The 27137-nt window shown below is 43.6% G+C and overlaps 1 protein-coding gene across 1 annotated transcript; it reads left to right on the top strand.

Moving 5' to 3' along the window:
* Window positions 1–14269: 14269 nt before the first annotated feature.
* Window positions 14270–25425, top strand: LOC126336175 (uncharacterized). The gene is made up of 3 exons (XM_049999678.1): window positions 14270–14367; window positions 18704–19568; window positions 24749–25425. Coding segments are annotated over exons 1-3 (1275 nt in total). The 5' UTR covers window positions 14270–14365; the 3' UTR covers window positions 25157–25425.
* Window positions 25426–27137: the final 1712 nt, after the last annotated feature.

The following is a 27137-nucleotide window of genomic DNA, read 5'->3' on the forward strand; positions in this document are numbered from 1 at the left end:
GGCTGCTATTCTCCCATGGAGACGATCGTAGAGATACTGGATGTAATCCTGTGGAACGGGTTGCCATGCCATTTCCACCTGGCGCCTCAGTTGGACCAGCGTTCGTGCTGGACGTGCAGACCGCGTGAGACGACGCTTCATCCAGTCCCAAACATGCTCAATTGGGGACAGATCCAAAGATCTTGCTGGCCAGGGTAGTTGACTTACACCTTCTAGAGCACGTTGGGTGGCACGGGATACATGCGGACGTGCATTGTCCTGTTGGAACAGCAAGTTCCCTTGCCGGTCTAGGAATGGTAGAACGATGGGTTCGATGACGGTTTCGATGTACCGTGCACTATTCAGCGTCCCCTCGACGATCACCAGAGGTGTACGGCCAGTGTAGGAGATCGCTCCCCACACCATGATGCCGGGTGTTGGCCCTGTGTGCCTAGGTCGTATGCAGTCCTGATTGTGGCGCTCACCTGCACGGCGCCAAACACGCATACGACCATCATTGGCACCAAGGCAAAAGCGACTCTCATCGCTGAAGACGACACGTCTCCATTCGTCCCTCCATTCACGCCTGTCGCGACACCACTGGAGGCGGGTTGCACGATGTTGGGGCGTGAGCGGAAGACGGCCTAACGGTGTGCGGGACCGTAGCCCAGCTTCATGGAGACGGTTGCGAATGGTCCTCGCCAATACCCCAGGAGCAACAGTGTCCCTAATTTGCTGGGAAGTGGCGGTGCGGTCCCCTACGGCACTGCGTAGGATCCTACGGTCTTGGCGTGCATCCGTGCGTCGCTGCGGTCCGGTCCCAGGTCGACGGGCACGTGCACCTTCCGCCGACCACTGGCGACAACATCGATGTCCTGTGAAGACCTCACGCCGCACGTGTTCAGCAATTCGGCGGTACGTCCACCCGGCCTCCCGCATGCCCACTATACGCCCTCGCTAAAAGTCCGTCAGCTGCACATACGGTTCACGTCCACGCTGTCGCGGCATGCTACCAGTGTTAAAGACTGCGATGGAGCTCCGTATGCCACGGCAAACTAGCTGACACTGACGGCGGCGGTGCACAAATGCTGCGCAGCTAGCGCCATTCGACGGCCAACACCTCGGTTTTTGGTGTGTCCGCTGTGCCGTGCGTGTGATCATTGCTTGTACAGCCCTCTCGCAGTGTCCGGAGCAAGTATGGTGGGTCTGACACACCGGTGTCAATGTGTTCTTTTTTCCATTTCCAGGAGTGTATATGGTGCCTACCACAAGACATTGTGTAAAGCACATACTTCCCAGGGGTGGACATCAAAAGCAGAACAGTCAGCGATTTTTTCGGGAGAGATTAAGTACATTGTCAATGCAGCGCAACAAGTCTGTGGAAGCATTCTCGTATAGAATCCGTAAGTGCAAAGACATATGTATTAGACCCAGAATGCAGACGTTAATAGAGAAAGGATACAGGAGGCAAAAACTGGAGCGTTGGTTTCTTTTTGTGTAGTATACCCGCTGAAATGTCACGGAGGGTACGGATAGAAAACAAAGAGGACTTAGCGTCAGCTCTTAGGTTTGCAACATTTATAGAGGAAGTGGATATGGCCAGAACGCAGCGAGTGGTCCAGCATGTATTTGCTTCTGAAGTGTTACAGATGGGGTCGGGAGGGACATGTACGGAAGCCGCGTAAGCAACCGAGATTCTAAGTATATGGCATAGTGGACCACCAGACATTTGAGTGTGGAGATAGGAAGGGCGGAAAGGACCGGCAAGGGAAACAGCCGTTAAACGCAAACGATATAACTCCAACCGTCGGAAAGCAGTCCTGATATATCGTAATATCGGATAAGTTTGTGCACAAACGGAATTCGACTCAGTGGGATTAGCAGGCGGCAGGGAACAGAGATTTTTGGTGGACGCTGTTGCGAATGCTTCGTTTATCAGTCTGGACTTCGCCGGAAAGAGAGGACTGGGGGTACCACGGTATAGGTTGAGTGAGTTTGGCGACGAGACGGTGGTATCATTGCGTACGGCAGTACTGCAGCTTTCGGTTGCGAACGCATGTAGATGTTGTCATGCGTAGTCGAAGGTTATTCAGTGTTTACCTGACAACATTTTGTCGACAATCATGCTAAGATTGGTCTTTTGTAATGCACAATGGAACTCAGCGAGACTTCTTTTCGACTGGGGAAACAGTTTCAAGCGAGACAATAGCGCAAGGTTCACGTGTCATGGGGGTGAGACCAACTAAACTGCGTACGTTTTCAGTAATGATCGATCAACAAAATGAAAAGCCAGCAGGTACCTGAAAGACAGCGTGAGCCTCAGGGGATTCGAACTTGCCGAGGGAAACATTATATGTGGTTGAACTGCTCTTAAGCAGTGGAGAGTTGTATAGTTCGCATTGTTTTTTCCGCAGGATTTTGGCGTATGCGAAGGAAATTATTGGAGAACAGATGATTTCCATTAGTGTGGATAACTTTGACGGATGGTAGGTGTGAGTGTCAAAGGAAGCGATAACAGCCACTCCTGAAGATGAGGACTACGGTAGGTCGAGGCTAGAGGAAAGCCTCAAGCAAACCCTCGATACGGAAGTGTTACGAGGGAACGTAGGTCACTTGAAGGCAGTGATCGCATGGCCAAGGAGGACTTGTTGAGGGGTAATGATTTATTATGTCCAAACGAAGGTTTGCTGTCAGTCACACTAACGCAACATCACGCACCGACAGGGGATAGCGCTTCAATTTACAGGAGCCATACCGTATAGCAAAGCAGCTGCAACCATTGGTAGAAGAAGTTATTGAACAACAACTACAGTATGAAATCATAGAACCAAGAGATAATCCCTGGAGCATAAATATTATTGTCGTGCCGAATAAATCGGTGGACGAGACACGGAAGTACGTATTTCGCTGTGACTACAGATATATAAACTCGCAGGATGACGTTATTTGATTACGATCAGCACGTTTGACGTGAAGTGTAGCATGCGCCATTTTGCGCAAACTCTGTTAAGCTATTTGAGGCAAGTGATTAGTGTACGTGGCGACAGATCGATCCTTGTCTTACAGACACAGTTCAGAATTATCCAATACAACAACCAACTAAACAGACACAGTCGTTCATTGGCGTCTGTAATTATTATAGACAGTTCGTGAAGAACTTTGCAAATATAGCCAGACGTGCAACGGGCAGAAGTGTAACATAAAAGTTTTGGTGGATGAATAGGAAGCGTGATTCGCAGCAAAATGTTACGGGCTGCAATGCGCTCAGAGGGCCAACATTACGCGTCAGAAAGTGCGGTTGCAAAGGTTACCAGAGGGGTCCAGTCTATTTTCTGTGTTTAGGTTGGATGTCCTACCATTTAATAAAATACCTGGAGTAAATTGGTACGTTCTCATGATCGTAGACCATTTCTTTATCGATAATTTTTTCATCGATCATTTTTCACGATTTTTGGCAACTATACCGATGTCGGACCAATGGGTTAGTACTGTAGCGCAGGCGGCAGTAAACAACTGGATATTGAAGTATGGGGTGTCTGACACCATAATTACGGACCATGGTACGAATTTTGTCTCGGATTTAATGAAACAACTATGCCGTTTGTTGCATATATGGAAGTTATCAACATGTCCTTTTCATCAGCAGACCAGTGGGGGAATAGCACGCGTGCACAAGATAATAGCAGAGGTGTTGAGCTATTACGTAGGTCAAAGGCATGACGATTGGGATGCCCCTATTAACTCATGTATTCTGTACCTATAATTCGAAGGTTCATTATGCAATGGGCTTGTCGTAATTTGAGGTGGTGTACGCCTGGATAATTCCATTAGGACCGGATGGTGAGTCGGTGAGGAATTTTGCCGGAAGAATTAGGGTAGTTTGGAGGAGTGTACCAAGCTCAAACACGAAAGCACTAGAATTCCAGGAACAACCGAACAGACGCGTTGGAAAATTATCGCAGTACCGCTTATGGCAGTGTGTAATGGTCACTAGTCCCTTAAGGCAGAGATGAAATCGAATAAATTTTTAACAAAATACCAGGGACCATATCAGGTCGTGGAAATGATCTCACCAGTCAACACTCAGATACAGTTCTCCACCAAAACGTTTGTTATACACGCCAGTCGCATAAAACCGTAAAGGATAAAAAGAACTGGTGAGCAACAGAAGGTGCATGATGTGCCATATAGGTAAAGGTCGCATAAGTGAGTTGTATAATTTTAATTTGTTGGTCTTTTAATTTAGTATATCAGATAATATGTATTTTTATTGCCATACGGATATTAGCCGTTATTATTTTTTGCAGAGTTGTTATTTTTAGAGCCGTTATTACTGGTGGTGTTTCTTGTCGATTGACGTACTCGGAATGAGGGTGATAGAGTAATTTTATTCTACAAGTTGCGAATACACAAGGGCATCCTGGGGTACGAGGATGGTCCTGTTGTTGCTAAGCGTCTGCAGTGGTGACGCAGCGCAGGTAGCGGTTATTCAGCCTCTCGAATCGGGTGTGATGCTCTCGAGACAACCGTATGCGTTGTTCACTAGTCATGAATATACACTAAAAACAACAGTGGAGACCTGGCAGATTAGGAATGAGATGTGCTGGTTGGAGGATGCCTTTTTGGAATTATACAAGGAGGCACAGCAGAATAATTTATTTAGGGAGGCAAAGGGAGAGTACCAGGAATTATAACAGTGCCTAGTGGCTTGTGTGTTGGTATCGAAGCGGGCTGAGGAAAGCTGACGTTGTATTTGTAATTATTAAACAGCGCTCCATTTGTCTCCTCCAGACGAACTATATCACAGCCTTAGGGAAAAAAAGTATAAATAAGCGACCCTGAAGGCTCAAATGTCATTCAACAGGAACCCATAACGAGCATGTAATGGGATTTACATGGTATACCCTTAGTTTCCGTAAAGGTACAAGGAACTACAGAAGACGTCACGCTAATACCGTCTAATGCCGCCTCTAGAGTGGACAGTGGCTTCAGTTTGGCGAGGAAGAGAGTCCTCAAGTTGCTTCAGGAGTGATACACGTGCTCAGTCTTTGATGATTGCTGCTAAATTGCGGCAAGCTTTCTCCTCATTACTCCAACCGCTTCTGTGAGAGTAAGGTCGGGTGAATAAGCGGACGAGTCGAGGAGCAATAGGATGAATGAGTGTTCGTCAAACCAGGAAAATACAGTGTGTGTGCTGCCCTGCGAACACTGATTAGAAGATGGGAACATCCGCCGTGTACTCATCACGAAGATGTTGAAGAAGGGGTCTAGAGTTTCTGGAAAACATCCTTGTTCTTTACGGTTAAATGAATGACTGAGCCTAATTGAGTGCACTAAAAACATCCCCAAACCAAAACAAGACCAGTTCTGCCCTGATCTGAACTCTCAAGCCCAGTCGTTTAAGACCGCGAGTGAGCACAATTCCTTGCAGACACGTTGGATTGTCTGCGTTGATACACTAACAAGCCGAGCAGCTTCATACAAGAGTTAGTCACCGTCGAGGTATTTTTTTCTAGAGAAAAAAAAAGCTACTGGTACTGACAAAGAAGATGGTATTGCAGCAACTTCAACGTACACTCATCGTTTCTAGATCGCTTCTTGCTTTTCATAGCAATGTCTACGTATTTGTTAGGTTTGAACTGAGTTAAAAGATACTGTGTCATCCTGATGAACAGCGGAGCAGAAGTTCTCTATACCAGCATATGTGACCTATATGAAATAATTGTAAGATACATATGGAAGAAACCCCTTGCACATTCACTGGAAAATATTCCAACTGTACCCAAGACATGCTTCAGAGGAAGTAGTATATCTGGGACTTTATTTTCTTGAATTGCTTCCCTTTCCTGATAGGGAATTATGCAGGCTAACTTCCTAATTTTACCTTCATCAAAAGTCAGGTCCTTTCTAGGAGCTCCTGGCCAATACTTGGTATTTAAATCTCTGCACATTCAAGCAACTCAACATCATCTCCTTGAAACAAGTGGTTAAAATATTATAATTTTTTTCTAAGATCTTATTTGTGGCATGGTTTGTGCGCCGAACGCTACTTATGGCGATGTATCTTTTTTTTTTTTTTCATTGGTATTAACTGTTGTTTCTATGATTCTCCACAATGACTGATTTTAGCATTTGCCCACTCCACTGCAATTTTCATTCTTATCCGTTTATTGACGGTTAAAATTTACAGCTCAATGTTTTGTTTTCGACACACACCCATTCATGAAATTCTCTCACGCTTCAAGTTGCGTCAAATGGTTCAAAATGTACGAGCTTTCGGCCGAGTACTCCTCTGCCATTGCCAAATGCTGACACTCTCTTGGTTGCTGCTTCCTGCTAAGGAAGGTAGAAGCAATCAAAAGACAGTCACCGCTTGACAACGGCGTAAGATTATGAGATAAATATATCAGTACATGTCACCACGAAGCCGTGCATTCATATATAATACAGCCGCTAGTTTCTCTCCCAAAAGTTATTTTCCTGAGACAGTGTCCAACATTCGGGATATCGTATTCAGAACCTTTCCTGTCTTCATAATGTGCAGATTCGACAATTTCTGTGTGTTCGGCCTTCATTTTTTTACTAATCGACATAAAGGAACTATTTATTGTATTCATATTGATGAACGATTGCACGCATTTAAACTGGACTCGCTCCAAGCTGAGATTATGTGAATACGAATTTATATATTATTATTTACGTAAACCATTCTTATAAACACTAATCACAACAAAATTATATATAGAAATATTGTGACTTTGTTAGGCACCGAAATGCTAGAGAATTGGTGTAGTTTGGTTTAGCGAGGAGCTAGTTTTGGCCTAGAAACAGTAGACAGCAGACATGACTATATTTTACCAGCAGAATTTATCATTTTGTTTTGTTTTGTTGAGACAATAAAATGGTAATGTAAGTATGCTTTCTGATGAAAGTATCGACGTTGAACCGTCTGTAGGCATTAGCGACAGAGATAGTGGATTAGCTGAAGAAGCTGGCGCTCAGTCTAAAGATATAACGATGCATACAAAGGCTGACAGCAGCTGGACGAAATAATGGTTTATTTAAAACTCAAGGTGGAAACAACTTCGGTCTAACTAACACTGGTCAAATGCTTGCGTGATTGCGCTGCAGAAAAACTACTTGCGAATCTAACTAAAATGAATAAGTGTATAACATATGTGTTCATGCCATTTGCCTTGTGCCATACTCATTTTTCTGACTTTCCAGATTTTCGATGATTCGGATGACCTACTGCCCCAGCTAATACGGATGAAAGAAGTTAGACTGCGCTTTAGAACGCTAGTGATAACATAATGAATGGCATTACTCTTATTTCTAAATTACTGCTTTGGACATCAAACCTGTTTATACAATACTTCAGCTCCGTTGTTCTAGAACACTCGGACTGACGCAGCTACATCTGAAGAGTGCAGTGACATTGCCTTGCTCAGTAGGCGTTCTTTATCTGCAGCAGATATGAACAGACAAGCAACAGGCTCAACGTCCACTCGTTACTACCGAGTGCTTCCTATATGCAGATACGCACTGTCCGATAAGATGCAGTCCACTGACGCACATGTCACCGGGCCACGGCCTCGGCGTCTGAGCGTTATCTGGCGGGATTACAGGTACCGACGTTGACACCTGCATTGGAAATAGTCATTCAGTCCGATTACCAGCAGTAAGCTATAAGCAGTAAGATTGGCAATATGGAACGTCTGTGCATTGCAGATATTTATGACACAATCGCTCTAATTAGGGAAGAGTTGGTTGCAGACTTCTTTCATTGGAGGTACGCTTATCAAAAAGCAGGTAGGAACTTCAGTTACAGGCAATATGAGTCGTACGTGACCCAAAATAAACAATATTCGTAGAGGAAGAATTGTCGCATTACGTGCAATCATCCCAGCTCAGCCAATAAAATTTTCAAAAGCGGCTGCTAGCTTTCGGATTGGTTGCACTTAGGATCACTATATGTACTTTCATGTTTCTGTTAAGTTGGACCGCCACAAGGACGTCAGTGGATGTAATTCTATAATTTCGAAATAGTTAATAAAATAGAATCAAAGAAATATCTGAATGGGTTATCCGATAAGAGGTTGTAATTATGTAATAGGCGTATTTAAACTGTTTTAGCATGTAATTATCTGAACTGTTTCTTATTTAAATTGTTTTGTTAATTAAATTGCATTGTGTATTATTGAGAAAGAGCGGGAAACCGCGCATAGATACATTTTGAGAAAGAGCGGGAAACAGCGCGCAGTAATACATCTGTAATGGTAGCAGGGACTGTCTGCACCAAAAACCATTGTTGGCGGCGAGACCGCACTTTGGTAGCATTGAGCGTTGGAAGCGAGCAGTTGCGAGTAAGATGTGAGACGAGGCAGTCGTAGCTAGCGAGACATGAGAGGAGGTCGCTGTAAGCGAGGTATGAATTAACACTTTGAAAGAAGCGGTGTGCTCGCCAGCCACTCGCTATATGTAGCGCAATGCTAGTTTTTAAGAATTTTTGTAAAGAACTATGCCCCTTGTAATTGTTTGTCAAGATCGTTCTCAGAATATAGTTATGTAATTTTGATGGAAAATTAGGTATGTAGCGCAACGCTACTTTTTAAGAATTTTTGTAAAGAACTATACCCCTTGTAATTGTTTGTCAAGATCGTTCTCAGAATATAGTTAACTTCTACCAGATTAAATGCATTAAGAATTTTCTATCCCAAAATCATTCACGTAAATGCTTTACGGAATTTATTGTTATCTTAAAAGAAAAGTCTAAACTGAGCTTCAGCTTTTATCAAATCTAAATTAACTTCAACTTAAAGAATTCCAGTCACAAAGTATTATGAAACTCCACCAGCAGCTTATAATTATGTTAAAGAGAAGTAAGTATATTCATTCCACAGTTTGCTGTAGCAGTCAGATGGCGATCCAGTATAAATAATTAAAGGTAAGAATCAGTCTTAATAATTTCAGGTAACGACTGAGGGCCACGGCGACAACACATTTTATGTTTCGTCGTAATAATCAGCAGGTAGTCTTGACAGAGCAGCAGTTAAAAGATTTTAAGAGACGCAGCGTTCAGTCAGCAAGCAAACGTTCATCCAATATTAGACGGGAAGGTTTCAAGGTGAAATAGATCATTAGAATAGATCGAAAATGGAGCTATCCAAGGAAACACATTTTAATCGAAGCTGTAAGTGGCCATGTGTAGGAGATTTGCTTATTTTGATCCAATTGTACTTCATTTTTTCGTGACTAGTTTTTGGTTCACAGCCCCACCCTCAAGCGCTCCTTGATGTATACCGAAAAGTTGTCGGGAAAAGAAATTAAATGCAAAGAAACTAAATGAAAACAAAATGCAGCTATACAACTGCTGTTTCAAAAAGAAATAATTTATCAACAATGAACACAGAAATAGAATTCTGCATCCAAAATAGTGTAGCACACGGAAATCAGAACACTAATCGCTATGTGTGGCATGTGATCACACTTGCTGCCACATAGACTGCACATAGATGTGACATTATGTCAGCAAGCGTGTTGTTGGTCACTAGGACTCGTTAGAGAAAATCACATGATTCATAGTTCAATGACGTTGTTTGTAAACCAAATTCAACCCTCTCCTGCCCCAACTATGAAAAACAGTGCCATAAGATTTAGTATTTGGGAATGATTTTACGAAAGCAACTAAAATCTGAGTAGTGTGTTGTAATACGTATATTTTTTTACTTTATGAGTAAATCACAAGTGGGACTTCTGAACCCCATCAGAAGATATTCATCGTTTCTGATCGAGTTATTTTCATACTGAATCAGTAATATCTGTTTACATTAATTAAAGGAATACGAAACCCGAGTATAAACATCAAATCATTTACAATATTGTACCTATATGTCAGCAGAGCTCAAATTCTTATGACGACGATTCGACAGTCTGTCGCTGACGTCTCTCCTCTCTTTTATGTCTGTAGAAAGTGAATGGAAGTTTTAAGTACTGTCGGGCAGGGAAGGGTTAAGCGTACTTATATTTCTTTTTAGAGTGGTGTGCGATATCGGAATCCCCTCCCCCCCCCTCGCCTTTCCCTCACTCCCCTCCCCCCCCCCCCCACACACACACTATTGTCTTGTGTACAGAGGCTATGCACTCAGCCACCAGTAAACCCTTTCGACTCGAGACGTGCAAATGTGGTTTTCTGTGACATGAGATGTTGGTGTTGGAGGGATATCCGCTGTTAAAGACAATACCACTACTGCAGAGGCACCTTGGTCCTTGGCTGACGTCGTACAGGTCATGGAGCGAGGTTGCGCTGTGGATAATGGACTTCAGTCGCAGTCAGGAAGAGAGAGATTTAAATTCTATGTTCCGGCTTCCAGGATCAAGTATTCCGTTATTTTCTTAAATTGGTTGAGAAGAATTTCTTGTCCAGTTAGGGATTGTGTTGTGAGTTAGACTGCCTAGTTGCTGACGTTGTGTAAGACGCTCATCTTCGTCGTTCTGGTACAGGTCGACGGCAGACATTTTAAATAAGAGGCTTACGCAGAGCTTAGACGAACTCAGCCAATGTTCAGCCTACTCTCAGTGGTTAAATAGTCTTTTAGTACAGAGACAAACTGCATGTTTGACTTGTAATGAAGCGGTTATTTGAGTGCAATATCGAAGCCGTATGTCTGCTATTTGCAACTGCTGTGACATTTATTGTTTGTATATTCTTCCTGTAGCTGTCAAATGGTTCAAATAGCTCTGAGCACTATGGGACTTAATATCTGAGGTCATCAGTCCCCTAGAACTTAGAACTACTTAAACCTAACTAACCTAAGGCATCACACACATCCATGCCAGAGGCAGGATCCGAAACTGCTCCGTAGCGGCCGCGCGGTTCGTAACTGAAGCGCCTAGAACCGCTCCGCCACTCTGGCCGATCTCTCGCTGTCATTCATTCACAGATAAAAAGTTTATCTGACACTAATTTTATACGAAAAAGCTATTGGAATATAATAACGATAATCAGAATAAAAGAAGTAGATCACAATTATTTTTATTCATACTAAATGGTATTATGATCGATTATGATCTGTAAAAAAAATACATAATTAAGATAATGTATCAGAAAAATGTTAGAATCGGTGCTACAAAAGTCAAAAAAATACAATTTAGTGGCGTTATAATCACCTCAGTTAGAACATATAATTGTTTCTTGTGAAACCAATGCTCATCACTGTAAAAGTTTACATTAGAATTTTGTAATGTTATTAGGTTTTGCCAATGTTATGCTGTCCGACTTTACAACGAGTAGTTGCAGTATAATGAAGACGTACGTATATATTTTACTAATAACATATGTGATTTCTGGGTACTTGCTGTGGTTGGCAATATGGTAATGTATAAATGATATCTCGTGACGAAATTATCTCTGTTGGTGAGGTGACAGTGACAAAGGTGATGATGGATTAAGTTGGCACTGAGCCTGAAGACAACATGACACATATAAAGGCATCAACGCGGCTCAACGAATGATGATTTGCTTTGAACGCAAGTTGTACAAAACTCGATTGAACTTACGCTAGTAAAACATCTGTGTGACGCTTTTGTACATTAACGACTTAGTATTGTTGCTCGAAACAATGTTAGTTGTTGTTTCAGTGAATAATAATTCGTATCTTTACGTAAGAAAAAGAGATTGTTTATGGCCTTTGACCTACGTCAAACAATTTTTTTCTCAATTTCCGGATTTTTGATATTCCAGGTGGCCTACAGGCCCTACCGGTTCCTGATGAAAGAGGTTCCGGAGATGTAAGAATCAACAGCCTTACCGTTATTTCCATGTGACTGCTTTGAAAAATTAAACCCTCTCATACAAGATTTCACTCCCATTGTTTAAGAACAGTGGGGAGTGACGTAACTTTGAAATAAAAACGTCTGAGGAGTTCAGTGACATTTACTTGCTTTGTAGGCGTTCCCTATCTCAGCAGATACGAAGAGACAAGCAGCCGGATCAATGTCCACTCGTCAGAACGGATCGCTTTCGAGATGCAGACATGCACTGCCTGATAAGATGCAGTCCACTGACCCACATGTCTCCGGGCCACAGCCGCAGCGCCTCAGCGTAATGTGACAGCAGACGGGAGTGGAAGTACCGACGTAAATGTCTACATTGGAACGAGTCACTTAACCTCAGTCTACAAAAGAAAGCCAAAAACATTAAGATTAGTAGTTCACACGAAATTTAGTTGTATAAGATGGCTTTAAGGAGGGTTGTACGGAAGCTTCGTGGGACAATGAAGGTAAAAGTATGTGTAACCGGCCAGATACGTATGCGATTCCATAATTCTATTTCTGTTTCAGTTACAAGCAATTTGATCAAATAGAGTTTGTAATATGACTGTTCCTATCTTAAGCAAAATAAACAGTGGTTGACGCTTAGTTCCTAGAAGGAGTGATAGGAACTGGGTGGCGACTGGAACGTTGGAAATTATAATGACATCTGTTGAACTTAAATGTAATATTCCGTGTCCTTCGAGAATGTACAAAAGATGAGAAAAACATATTAAATCAACGAAAGCACTCTGATCTAAAGAGACATGTCATAAAATTCTTAAGCAGTATGCAACATATGGTAAAGCCACACGCTCAAGAAAAACTTGAGGTATACCGTCTAGAGAGAAAGATCAGAAATTTGTTTAAGAACTGCAAACATCATCCCTTCTATAGCGTATAGGGAGAAAGGGACAGTGTAATACCATATATTCACTTTGGAGAGTATGCAGCTCAACGTACCACAACGTAAATGAACACAAAAAACAACCACAATTTACTGCTTATTCCCACGAAGCATGCTTCATTGCATCCATAAGCTACCGATTTAGCGACGACCACAAATCGCTGGCTAGTGGTCAGTGAAACGGAATCATCTACCACAGCCTCTTAACTTTCAACCTTAAATTTAGTATAATAATGACTGCACATCAAAACAGTATAATTGAGCCACACATTCCTACAGTTTAACCAGTAATAACCAAGATATTCAATCAACACTTTATCCGGAGGTTTCTTTTACCATCGGCGATCAAAACAATTCCAAAGAGCCCTTTATCCACTGTGTTGGCAAGTCATGGGATAGCTCCTAACAGCGTGTCGGATTTCGTTTTGCCCAGCATTCCGCAGCAGCTCGACGTGATACGCACTCAGCAAGTCGTTGGAGAATCCCTGCAAAAATACTGAAAGATGCTGCCTCTATAGCCGTGCATATATGAGAGAGATTGCCGCTGCAGGAATTTGTACACCAAGTGAGAACTCAATTTTGTTCATTAAACGTTCGACTGGATTCATATCAGGTAATCTGTGTGTGAAATCATTCGCTCGAAACATCCAGAACTCTTCAAAGCAATCGCGAACAATTGTGGCCCAGTGATATGTCGTATGGTCATCAATAAAAATTCATTGTTGTTTGGGAACATGAAATGGTCCCCAGGTGGTCGAACATAATCAATTTCAGTAAATGATATATTATGACTATTAAGGTAAATACATTGTTTGTTCTCTATTAAAATCTTTCATTTGCTAACTGTGCCTGTCAGTAGTTAGTAAGTGACGTAGTTTGAATCTTTTAGTTAGCTGGCAGTAGTGGCTCTCGCTGTATTGCAGTAGTTCGAGTAACGAAGATTTTTGTGAGGTAAGTGATTTGTGAAACATATAGATTAATGTTAGTCAGGGCCATTCTCTTGTAGGGATTACTGAAAGTCAGATTGCGTTGCGCAAAAAAATTTTGTGTGTCAGTTTAAGCACAGTCGTGTACAATTGTTCTAAGGGGACGTTTCATTACCACCAGCTTGAACAGTGCCCTCGTTGGCAACTTGGGTCCGTGGCTTCGTGGGGTCTGCGCCACAGTCGAACCCTACCGTTAGCTCTTAACAACTGAAATCTGGACTCATCTGACTAGGCCACGGATCTAACAGACAAGGCCACGACACCAGCAGAGGCGCTGTTAGAAAATGCACTTGCGTCAGTTATCTTCTGCCACAGCCCGCTAACGCAAATTTCGCCACTCTGTTTTAACGTGTACGTCCGTAGTACGTCTCTCGTTGATCCCTGCTGTTAGTTCACGCAGTGTTGTTTGTCCGTTATCACTGACAGCTCTAAGCAAACGCTGCTGTTCTCAGTCATCAAGTGAAAGCCGTCGGCTACTGAGCTGTCTGTGGTGAGAGGTAATGCTGAAATGTGGTATTCTCGGTGCAATCTTGACAATGTGGCTCTTGGAATATTGGATTCCCTAATGATTTGCGAAATGGGATTGTCCCATGTGTCTAGCTTCAACCACAATTCCGCGTTCAAAGCCTGTTAATTCCCGTCGTGCGGTCATAATCTCGTCGGCCACCTTTTCACAGCAATCATGTAAGTACAAATGACAATTCCGCGGATGCACTGCCTCTTTATACTTTACGTATGCCATCTATATATGTACATACCGCTATCCAATTATCCAAAGCATTCGAAGCAGTCCTTGATAAACGACTTTAGATAAAAATCATCCATGATTTCGCTTTATGACAACACCTTTAGACACCATCAGACGATGTTACCAGCTTTTAAAGTATTGTCACCGAATTTGCGTACCTTCACTCGAGCTGAGTGTCCAGGTGTCCTGATGCCCTGGCGTCCTTTGCTACATATTCACGCTGACAGCCTGCTAGGTCTTTGTCCCCAACGGTTCCTTTTTCCCCAGCGAGAGGCAAACAAATAGCAGTTATTTCTCCGATCGAATTGACCTATCAGGTCTAACAATTTGTTCCACATTGTGTTGACATATTAATAACTAGCGAGATTCATAATCATTTAAATTCAGCTGACAGACTTGTCAAAAGCGGTAGACTCAGGAATAATAGAAAATGAATTGATAAGTATGGATGGCAAACATACTGGTTGGTCAGTAAAAGCCGGACAGGTTAGGTAATGATAAGAAATAATTACTAAGAAAAACTGCGATACGTTGCGCCGTTTCCGATTTAGTAAGCCAGTAAGATCGTTGCGGGTGCGAACTGAAGCACTTACACGCGCTAAAATGCAGTAATGCAGAGACATCTGTGGTTCCATGAGTTACAACTTGTTGAAATGCTCATTACCAGTTAAAACTCGCCTTTTTCGGATGTTAGATGAGCAAAATGTTATCAAATCAAAGTTTGTTATGTCTGAGGAAACCACAGAAAGACCACGTTTCACGACACTGTCAGTAGGAACATGCTTAACATTGCACGTGCAGTTACTTGATTGGTTAATTTCAAAGGCAATTAACGTATCAGTTTTTTTCCTTACAATTATTTCTCAGCACAGTCTACCTTGCAATACCCTTAAAACTCTTCAGCCTGTTTATGGTCACCATGTATATGAGTGGCCAGTCTCCTGACTGGTTGTTGGTATCCCCCAAGCGTCCTTTCCCATGCCAAGCTCCACATCTTGGAGTAGCACTTACACTCAAAGTCCTTCACTACTTGTTTGACATAGTCCAGTCTGTCTTGCCCTACAGTCTTTTCTTTCTACAGTTGCCATTGCTACAATGGAAATTATTCCCTGACATCATAACACATGTCTTATCACCCTGGCCCTTCGTCTTTTCAGTGTTTTCCACATTTTTGTTTCCTCGCCCCTTCGGTGGAACACCTTGTCATTTCTTACAGTTAATTAAATTTTCATCATGGTTCTCTAGCGTCTTCTCTCAAACGCTTCAATTTGCCACATCTCCGGTTTCTCCCCACTAGACAGCTAATTTGCATACGAATTTGAGTTTCCTAAATTTCAACTTCCTTACTTTGGATCCTAGAAGACGTCTCTTTGTGATGAATGCCCTCTTTGCTTGTACCAGACATCTTCTTACACCCTGTTTGCTCCATCCGTCATATGTAATTTTACATCCATAAGGTAGAAGCACTTCACATCGTCTACTTCGTACTCCTTAGTTCTGATGTTAAGTTTATCACTATTATTAGTCCTACAACTCATTAGCATTGTCTTTGTGTGGTGTATCCGGTTTCCACATTCCGCGTACATTTGTGTGTTAATTTCATCAACAGGTCCTGTAATTCTTCCTCAGTTTCAGTGATGATAGTAATGTTGTCAGCGAATCGTATCGCAGAACAAAGAGTGTCGAATGCACTTTCCAGAAGTAGTGAGAGGTTAGTGGGACATCTCATTGGATATCGATCAGAATGTAAATTGGGAATGGAAGGAGGAGGCAGTGCGATGACCAGATGAAAATTTTCATGTGTAAAAATCGCATCTAGCATGTTGTGTTCATTAGGTGTAAAGTGACTGTAGTATTAGCACAACTCATGAGGCGACACAGGACGCCAAAAGACTGTCGCATGACAGCGGGCCCACTGACTGTTACTCTTCGCCGCGCTGTCAGCGAATAAATCGAGAAACTGAGAAATGACACTGTACGAACTGCACGCTCTGTGTACACCCAGTAGCACCGACGGAGAGATGGTTAAGTAGTAGAACAGGTTTTTGCACATCTAAACCAACCTCTATCATTGCTGTCTTTTATCACCTTATTTAAGATATGTAGATTTAGATTTCTCGTTAATACTGAACTTGCGTCATGTTAAACGAAACAGATTTTTTACGCTCAGCTTCCTCCAAATTTTGTGCAATCCGATACTGTGAAGAGAGGCTGACAGATAAATCTTTACAGCAGCTGGTGTATCGATAAGCAGAGCTAAGCGTGAAGTTTATAATAGTCTCCAAAGTCAGACTGTTGGTGAAAGACCAACAAGAAAATCTTTGGAAGTATTTTGCATATGAAAAGTCAATGAACGGATCGAGACCTTATAACAAACCTCTCAATTTGATGCTCAAAGGGAAAGATAGAACGTTGAAATACAGCAATCTACACTTAAATGTGTACATAGAAGTGATGATTCTACTAATATGAGATATGTTTAATGCCGCAGAAAATCACAAATGAGGAATATTGAATTAACCACCATCGATTTTGAAAAACAAAAATGAAATGTGAAGATCGTATGGCATTGATGGCCAGGAATCCCCGTCTGGGAACGTTCGGTTTCCAGTCGGAAGACTCTTCAGCTGACGCTACAATGGGCATCTTGGCGAGTCGATGACGCTCATATAATGAGGAGGACAATATAAGACTCAGTCCACGAGCCGAGAAAGTCTCCGACTCAGCTGGGAATCGAATCCGGCCCTGCTGCGTGACATTCAGACGTGCAGACTAGTCAGATAAGGTGGCGGACATTGAAAAACACTTTAAAATATTCAGTATGAGCAGCGCTCCTACTACGTTTTAACTTTAGTAAGCTGTGATATTACCCTATCAACTCTCACAATTATCTAAAATTTGTCCATCTATCCACAACATGGAAGAATTACTGAGCGGTTTTCTTGGCACTAGCTAACTTTCTAAGACGAGTGACTGTTTGTCTTGAAGTGATACAAGTGGGATATTTGCACAGGATGTCATAGAAATCAATGTGGTATGTTACTGCAGGTCAAGGAACTCCTGGGATAAAGCAGCTGCAGTGACAGCAGTACTGAGTGGTATAACTCGGACTACGAATAGGCAGATAACATCTTTTAGATTAGATCTGCCAATTGCAGCATCGTCTGTATACACGATTTTAGCGGTTGCGTGAACTTGGAGACTAATCAGAAGAAGTCAATGTATCTTCCAAAGACAGAAATTATCAACCTATCAGCCAACAGATAAACCAACAGCACATTTATTATATATACGAGCAACAGCATATTGGAAGCATCAGTCATAGGCAGAGAATCTCGAGCGCGCTACTTGCTTACCAGGTAAGTGAACGTACTTTGTCACAGAACGAATATGTCTTTATTGGCTACTTAAGCGTGGCTTGCTATGATGACACCAGAGTGACATACAGACAATGAGTCTCTTTTAGGAAACTCGTGTAAATTCATTAGGTGTTCTTCTTGTGCGGTCTCAGATTGTCTATAGAAACTCTCGCAGCATGAACTATATCGTTAGAGGCAAATTATGGCAAGGTTCATACCTCTCGGATACGCACAGTATCTTACCCCACTTTTTGGCAACTAGGCTATGTGACCTAGTTAATGACGTTTTCATTCATGAGATACCAAATTCTAATCTTTCTTCTTCTTGCAACAATATATTTTAGATGGTTGCAGATTCTACCATTGTAATTTATCAGTGAAACACTTTTCAATTCAACATGATGTTGTGCTTGTAGCCTTCTTAGTTCATAAACGTGTTACTCAAATCAGTGACACTATTTAACACCAGAAAATACCTTTAGTTGAAGAGAGTGTAGTTCCCCTTGAATAATAAGCTAGTAGATGCTAGAAGATTTTGTAATGTAGTACCTTGGCAGAATGCTGTAGATTGCATTGAGATGTCTTATAACTAGTAAAGAGTAATGATTAGAGACAAGATGCAAAGAACTTCGTGGTACAATTAGGCTGAAAGAGAATTTGGCAGATAGGACACATCCTGCAGTACCATGGAATAGTCGATTTGGTAATGGGTGGAAGTCTAGCCCAAAAATTGCAGAGGGAGAGCAAGTCTTTGCTGTAGCGAGTGGGTTCAAATGGGTGTACTGTAGTTTACAGTAGTTATCCAGAGATGAAGATATTTTTACCGACTAGGCTAACACCTAAGTGTTCTTTGGGTTGACGGTCACATTAAGAGCAATACGGATTAGTAGTGAAGATTATGTTTTACTTCCAGGTACCTGAGCGAAACACCGGCAGACATGGTGCTAGAAATAGTGGAGAAGGAATCCCATCCTGACTGGGCCAGCAGCAAGTTTCTGGTCAGAGCCTTCAAACAGGCAGGCTTCGATGTGGTGGAGGACAGCATCCAGCTGAAGAACGCCTGCAGCGGCGGGGGTGGCTTCATGAGCGAGACACTGCTGTTGCGGGGGCGGACACTCAAAGGAGACGCGGCCAGCCTGGTGGTGAAGGTGTCTCTGCAAAGAGGTGGGGACGGTGCGCTCAGCTCCGACGGGCTGTTCCGGAGGGAGAGCGTGCTGTACACGAGGACTCTGCCCACGGCGGAGACGGCGCTGAAGGCTGCTGAAGGTGGCGCGTGGCGGCCGCTGTGGCCCGCCTGCCCAGGTGTGTTCGGAGGCGGGCTCGGCTGCCTGCTGCTGGAGGACGTGGTGGCCGCGGGCTTCCGCAAGGCCCCCAGTGCCGCCTCGGCTCGCGGGCTGGATCTGGACCACTGTCTGGTCGCCATGCGTGGGCTGGCGCGCCTCCACGCTGCCACCACGAGAAATGCGCTCCAGGACGCCCTAGTCGAACCCCTGCTACGAGAGTCCGTCTCTTTCGGCTCCAGCCAGATCCCACTGCTTCAGTCGCAGACAAAGACGACCGTCCTCAAGATGGCTCAAATACTCAACCGCTACCCGTGGTTCCGGAGGTATAAGGACAAGTTCTTGCAATTCGCTGACACATTGCTGTTGCGAGCTGTTGAAGCCGTTAGTAGCTGTGACAACAAACTCACTGTCATGCTGCACGGGGACTTCCAGAAGAACAATATGATGTTCCAGTACTCAAACGAAGAGCTCGAAGTCATATTCTACGATTATCAGGTAATAATCAAATTTTATTTGAGGTCCAACCCATCGGATAATTCTGATAATGTACTAAGCGTATCCCAAAAGTTGTAAGTTAATAATGCAAATGTCACCTTCCATGTGGTGTGTAGGAGATCCAAGGAAACGTGCTGTTCAATAGGGCTAATGTAATACTAAATTAGTAGGACTGAATATACAGTTCACCAACATTCTTTACTTTCCTTCTCATATTTCTTTACTGGGCTGTATAATAAATAGTAATCTTCTCTGTCTCGCTTGGTACTGAGCAAGAGACATGTATTGGTGCTAATATTTACTTTCTCTATTTGTTTCTCCATATATGCAATAATGGTGTCTTAGTGTGATCGTGATCATAATAACTAAAACTCGTTAGTTCAGTCGATCATAAATGGAATAAACTGTATTGCTGCTTTCTATTTTTGATATAATATTGACGACATCATTTAATGCTCTGTATACTCATCCGACTGAACGGTTTTGGACTTTTTCCACTGTGGTGGAGAAGTCCGTTTCGTATGCCTTACACCAATGACAGAATGGGGAAGCTGTTTTTAAAAAATCTACACTCTTCTCTGGAACTGTTTAATTACCTCCCATGTTTCTTCAGCCAAAATAGAGGTTATCGTTCTGGGCCCTGTCTCACTTCTCATGTTTTTTGTAATTCTGTGAATACTGCTTGTGCCTGTGTGACTTCTTCAGTGGAATTCATATTCGAGGGAAACAGACTACAAATCCCTCTTTTGGCCATCCAGATTTGCATTTCCTCAGGTGTCCATATATTATTTCAGGCTCATGCTGGGACAGATCCTTAAACAGGCAAAGCTTTCTGCCCTTCATCTTCATCAAACATCGGAGCTGTGTTCGGATGAGGGCTGACTTGGCATCCCTTCGCTCACAGCTGCAATCGGCGCTGACTTCGGTCGCGCAGCTTGAGGCTGTTGCCAATGGGCACCACTGTGGGGAGCCGGACTCGGGTATCACGGGGATGTCAACCTCATCCCGTCTGTCCCCAGATCGGTCTGCCGCTGTGGTTGCCCCGGTTGCTGCCCGCAGTGGGGCTGAGCCCTCGCCTGTGGTTGATTGGGAGGTCGTTCCAAGGCGTGGCAGGCAGCGAAAGGCGTCCCCGGAGGCTGATCAGAAAGCCTCCCCGGTGCGTCTGACAAACCGGTTTCAGGCACTGTCTCTGGCTGAGCCAGATGCAGCTGCCTGCCCTGTTTCAGAGGATCATTCTCAGCCTTCAAGGTCCGGGCAATCGCAGAGGGTGGGCTTATTGGTAGTTGGGAGCTCCAATGTTAGGCGCGTAATGGGGCCCCTTAGGGATATGGCGGCTAAGGAGGGGAAGAAATCCAGTGTGCACTCCGTGTGCATTCCAGGAGGAGTCATTCCTGATGTGGAAAGGGTCCTTCCGGATGCCATGAAGAGCACAGGGTGCAGCCAGCTGCAGGTGGTGGCACATGTCGGCACTAATGACGTGTGTCGCTTTGGATCTGAGGAAATTCTCTCTGGATTCCAGCGGCTATCTGATTTGGTGAAGGCTGCCGGTCTTGCTTACGAGATGAAGGCAGAGCTCACCATCTGCAGCATCGTTGACAGAACCGACTGCGGACCTTTGGTGCAGAGCCGGGTGGAGGGTCTGAATCAGAGGCTCAGACGGTTTTGCGACCGTATTGGCTGCAGATTCCTTGACTTGCGCCATAGGGTGGTGGGGTTTCGGGTTCCGCTGAATAGGTCAGGAGTTCACTACACTCAGCTGGCGGCTACACGGGTAGCGGAGGCTGTGTGGCATGGACTGGGCGGTTTTTTAGGTTAGAAGGCCTCGGGAAAGTGCGGGATGGGCTGCAATGTCAAAGGGTGCTTGGCAATTACAGGACGTGCTTGGATCAAGGAACAGTCGGAATTATAGTTGTAAACTGTTGTAGTTGCGCTGGAAAAGTCCCTGAGCTTCAAGCGCTAATAGAAAGCACAGAAGCTGATATCGTTATAGGTACAGAAAGCTGGCTAAAGCCTGAAATAAGTTCTGCAGAAATTTTTACGAAGTCTCAGACGGTGTTCAGGAAAGATAGATTAGGCAGAATTGGTGGTGGAGTGTTGGTGTCTGTCAGTAGTGGTTTATCTTGTAGTGAAGTCGAAGTAGATACTCCGTGCGAATTGGTGTGGGTGGAGGTTATACTTAACAGCCGAATTAAGTTAATAATTGGCTCCTTCTACCGACCCCCAGACTCCGATGATACAGTTGCGGAACAGTTCAGAGAAAGTTTGAGTCTCGTAACAAATAAATACCCCACTCATACGGTTATAGTTGGTGGGGACTTCAACCTACCCTCGGTATGTTGGCAAAAATACTTGTTCAAAACCGGAGGTAGGCAGAAAACGTCTTCCGAGATTGTCCTAAATGCATTCTCCGAAAATTATTTAGAGCAGTTAGTCCACGAACCCACGCGAATTGTAAATGGTTGCGAAAACACACTTGACCTCTTGGCCACAAACAATCCAGAGCTGATAGAGAGCATCATGACTGATACAGGGATTAGTGATCACAAGGTCATTGTAGCTAGGCTCAATACTGTTTCTTCCAAATCCATCAGAAACAAACGCAAAATAATTTTATTTAAAAAAGCGGATAAAGTGCCACTAGAAGCCTTCCTAAAAGACAATTTCCATTCCTTCCGAACTGACTATGCGAATGTAGACGAGATGTGGCTCAAATTCAAAGATATAGTAGCAACAGCAATTGAGATATTCATACCTCATAAATTGGTAAGAGATGGAACGGATCCCCCGTGGTACACAAAAAAGGTCCGAACGCTGTTGCAGAGGCAACGGAAAAAGCATGCGAAGTTCAGAAGAACGCGAAATCCTGAAGATGGGCTAAAATTTACAGACGCGCGAAATTTGGCACGTACTTCGATGCGAGATGCCTTTAATAGGTTCCACAACGAAACATTGTCTCGAAATTTGGTAGAAAATCCGAAGAAATTCTGGTCGTATGTAAAGTACACAAGCGGCAAGACGCAGTCAATACCTTCGCTGCGCAGTGCCGATGGTAGTGTTATCGACGACTGTGCCGCTAAAGCGGAGTTATTGAACGCAGTTTTCCGAAATTCCTTCACCAGGGAAGACGAATGGAATATTCCAGAATTTGAAACACGAACATCTGCTAGCATGAGTTTCTTAGAAGTAGATACCTTAGGGGTTGCGAAGCACTCAAATCGCTTGATACGGGCAAGTCTTCAGGTCCAGATTGTATACCGATTAGGTTCCTTTCAGATTACGCTGATACTATAGCTCCCTACTTAGCACTCATATACAACCGCTCGATCACCGATAGATCTGTACCTACAGATTGGAAAATTGCGCAGGTCGCACCAGTGTTCAAGAAGGGTAGTAGGAGTAATCCATTTAACTACAGACCTATATCATTGACGTCGGTTTGCAGTAGGGTTTTGGAGCATATACTGTATTCAAACATTATGAATCACCTCGAAGGGAACGATCTATTGACACGTAATCAGCATGGCTTCAGAAAACATCGCTCTTGTGCAACGCAGCTAGCTCTTTATTCGCACGAAGTAATGGCCGCTATCGACAGGGGATCTCAAGTTGATTCCGTATTTCTAGATTTCCGGAAAGCTTTTGACACCGTTCCTCACAAGCGACTTCTAATCAAGCTGCGGAGCTATGGGGTATCGTCTCAGTTGTGCGACTGGATTCGTGATTTCCTGTCAGGAAGGTCGCAGTTCGTAGTAATAGACGGCAAATCATCGAGTAAAACTGAAGTGATATCAGGTGTTCCCCAGGGAAGCGTCCTGGGACCTCTACTGTTCCTGATCTATATAAATGACCTGGGTGACAATCTGAGCAGTTCTCTTAAGTTGTTCGCAGATGATGCTGTAATTTACCGTCTAGTAAGGTCATCCTAAGACCAGTATCAGCTGCAAAGCGATTTAGAAAAGATTGCTGTATGGTGTGTCAGGTGGCAGTTGACGCTAAATAACGAAAAGTGTGAGATGATCCACATGAGTTCCAAAAGAAATCCGTTGGAATTCGATTACTCGATAAATAGTACAATTCTCAAGGCTGTCAATTCAACTAAGTACCTGGGTGTTAAAATTACGAACAACTTCAGTTGGAAGGACCACATAGATAATACTGTCGGGAAGGCGAGCCAAAGGTTGCGTTTCATTGGCAGGACACTTAGAAGATGCAACAAGTCCACTAAAGAGACAGCTTACACTACACTCGTTCGTCCTCTGTTAGAATATTGCTGCGCGGTGTGGGATCCTTACCAGGTGGGATTGACGGAGGACATCGAGAGGGTGCAAAGAAGGGCAGCTCGTTTTGTATTATCGAGTTATAGGGGAGAGAGTGTGGCAGATATGATACACGAGTTGGGATGGAAGTCATTACAGCATAGACGTTTTTCGTCGCGGCGAGAGCTTTTTACGAAATTTCAGTCACCAACTTTCTCTTCCGAATGCGAAAATATTTTGTTGAGCCCAGCCTACATAGGTAGGAATGATCATCAAAATAAAATAAGAGAAATGAGAGCTCGAACAGAAAGGTTTAGGTGTTCGTTTTTCCCGCTCGCTGTTCGGGAGTGGAATAGTAGAGAGATAGTATGATTGTGGTTCAAAAAATGGTTCAAATGGCTCTCAGCACTATGGGACTTAACAGCTGTGGTCATCAGTCCCCTAGAACTTAGAACTACTTAAACCTAACTAACCTAAGGACATCACACACATCCATGCCCGAGGCAGGATTCGAACCTGCGACCGTAGCAGTCGCACGCTTCCGGACTGCGCGCCTAGAACCGCGAGACCACCGCGGCCGGCAATTGTGGTTCGATGAACCCTCTGCCGAGCACTTAAATGTGAATTGCAGAGTAGTCATGTAGATGTAGATGTAGGTCATAATGACACTGTTGATGTGATATTAAATTGTGTCGTTTCATACATTCAATAGCAGAAAAACTAAGAGGTGGTCACAGTGCAGTCTCTATGTGCGAGTGCAGCGACCCATATTTATTTGTCGAGATGTGGAATCCAAAAGATCCTTTAGAGTGTATATTGAGAAATGTTTCTTACGTTGTTATGTTCTTCTTATTTCCTTTCTTGAAACAGAAGGTTGTATCTTGTGACAGTTAGTGATTAATTCATTACTGTTGGATTTTTCAGGGAGCCCATATCGGATCTCCAGCGGAGGACCTGCAGTACTTTCTGCACACGAGCACCAGCCTGGAGGTGCTGCAGCAGCACACAGACCTGCTGCTGTCCGAGTACCACAGCACCCTGCAGCACACGTTGCGCGCCCTGGGGCTGCAGCAACAGGCGGACGCCTACCAGCTGGAGCAGCTGAGGAGGGAGATGCAGCAGCTGGCACCAGTAGGGGTTTTCTGCACCTACAACCTGCTGCCTGTCATGCTCAACCTAGAGGCAGTCGATTTCGACCTCGATACATCGTCACCCAACTATGCTGCCAATGTGGACAAGTTATTAGAGAAATGCTACACAAATCCTGAGTATTTGTCCTTTGCCGAGTACTTGACGCCATTTTTTGAGAAGAACAGTCTTCTAGAAAGTTGAGTCTCAGCATTAGTGTTTCCTGGTGTAACAGATCTGAAAAAAAAAAAAAAATGTCAGCGTATTGTAATTATTCGCAATGTTCTGAATTCAATAAAGAAATGTATGAGAATTAAGAGGGTGTGACTGGTTTCTTTATTTTTTGGCTGGATTAATTGTAAAATAGTCCCACGTTATCAATGGTTTCTGTATTATTTGAAGATTTCATTGAACCAGAAGGAAAATTTACCTGTCAACTAATGAAGAAGTGCTGTGTAATGCAATATACTATGTTACCATTAATATTCAATACAATAAATTTGCATAGCGGTTTTCAGTTGTATTTACTGCTTGCATCTTTTGTGGTGGCTTGTGTGTCCTGTTAACATTGTAGCTGGGATCATGCCAACGTTAACAAAAATTTTAGAATTTCCACGTTACTTGGATTCTTGTTAACTGTCACAAGAAATGTATAGATGATGTGACACCTGCTGGCTATTCATGCTGTGGTTTTGTTACGAAACAGTTACAATTTTCACGATATCATGGTTTGTTCTGCAATGAAAAATAACGTCAAAGCACACTAATTTCTCCTACGGTCTCTGTAGGAGGACTACACAGTCAGGATTTATTAAATCCTGAAACGTGGGGGGTGGGGGGTGATGAAGACACTACTTCCACCAATATGGCACGCAAAAAGAGCAGACACACTGCCTAATAAAAAAAAGGAATCGCATAGAAGATGAAGAGGAAACGAAATGCAACTTCGTGGGTTGAGAGGGTATTTGATGTTACTTCAGTGCTTGTAAAATCGAATCTAATTTGCGAAAAGCTTGGCAGCATGAATCCCTCTCCCCCTTGTCCAGGATGCATGTACTGATTCTGTTAGGACGAGTATCGGAAAGCCGTTGTACACTTTCTTCAAGCAAACGGGGCGACACTGTCAAACCTACTCCCTGATCTCCACCATACTGTATTAGGATGTATTAGGATGGAGTTGATATTCAAGTTGGTCCGAAACATGTCCTGTCGTGGAAAGATCCGGGGGTTCGGCTGGTCATGAAGAACCTCAAGATCAGGCAGACAATTCACATACTCAATTACCATGTGAGGACGAACATTACCGTCTTGGAAAACGGGAGCGTGGTACTGTTGCAAGAGAGCTGACACATCAGAACGGAGTTCGAGACGTACTGTTAGGCCATCAGGTTTGCCTGAAGTACTGTCACCCATGAACTGAAGTCATACTCGATAGCTCCCCACATCATGATCCCAGGGTCAAAGCTTTAGTGCCTCTCCAATACATTGGAATAGTGGAACCTTACACCATAACTACCAGAGACAGTGAAGAACCACGATTCACCACTGAACGCATTTATCAGGAGACCATGCTTTCCAGACACCGCTCTACTCCAAATGTAGCCACTTTTGGGGCTGTATTAATGGCAGCCTAGCATGGGATGGTAATTCTCTAGTCCGGCTGCTGCTAATCCGCAGTCAGTGGTGAAAGACGGTACAGAATGTAGCAGAGAGTCTATCAGTAGTTCTTTTATGACAGATGTGAAGGGGTTGCAAAGAGCCTTGTGCACAATTTGGCGATCGACAGGAACACTGATGACGAGTATGTGTTGCCCTCACGTGCTATTGCAGTCCAACATTGGGCCATGGTCACATCTGAAGCCCGATGAATCTGGTAGTGCTTGATTCGACAGGCCAGAGAAATGGAGTTTCACAATCTATGTCAGGTGCTGATAATGCTGTCTCATACGAGTACACGGGCTCTCCGTGTCCTTTACAGTGATAACTCATCATCGAACACTGTTAACACCCTTTATATAGCCCACTGTGCTTGGTTACAACAATACTCGTTGTACCTGCCGCAGATAATTGCAACTCTGTAATCATTTACATACCCGCCGATAGAGTGTAAGTGAACAAAGTTACATTAACATCTGACCATGACTTCTGGTTGGCTCGCTTTTCTTGTCACACAGTGTATAACCGG

This window comes from Schistocerca gregaria, chromosome 2 (genome assembly GCF_023897955.1).
Source record: "Schistocerca gregaria isolate iqSchGreg1 chromosome 2, iqSchGreg1.2, whole genome shotgun sequence".
Taxonomy (NCBI): domain Eukaryota; kingdom Metazoa; phylum Arthropoda; class Insecta; order Orthoptera; family Acrididae; genus Schistocerca; species Schistocerca gregaria.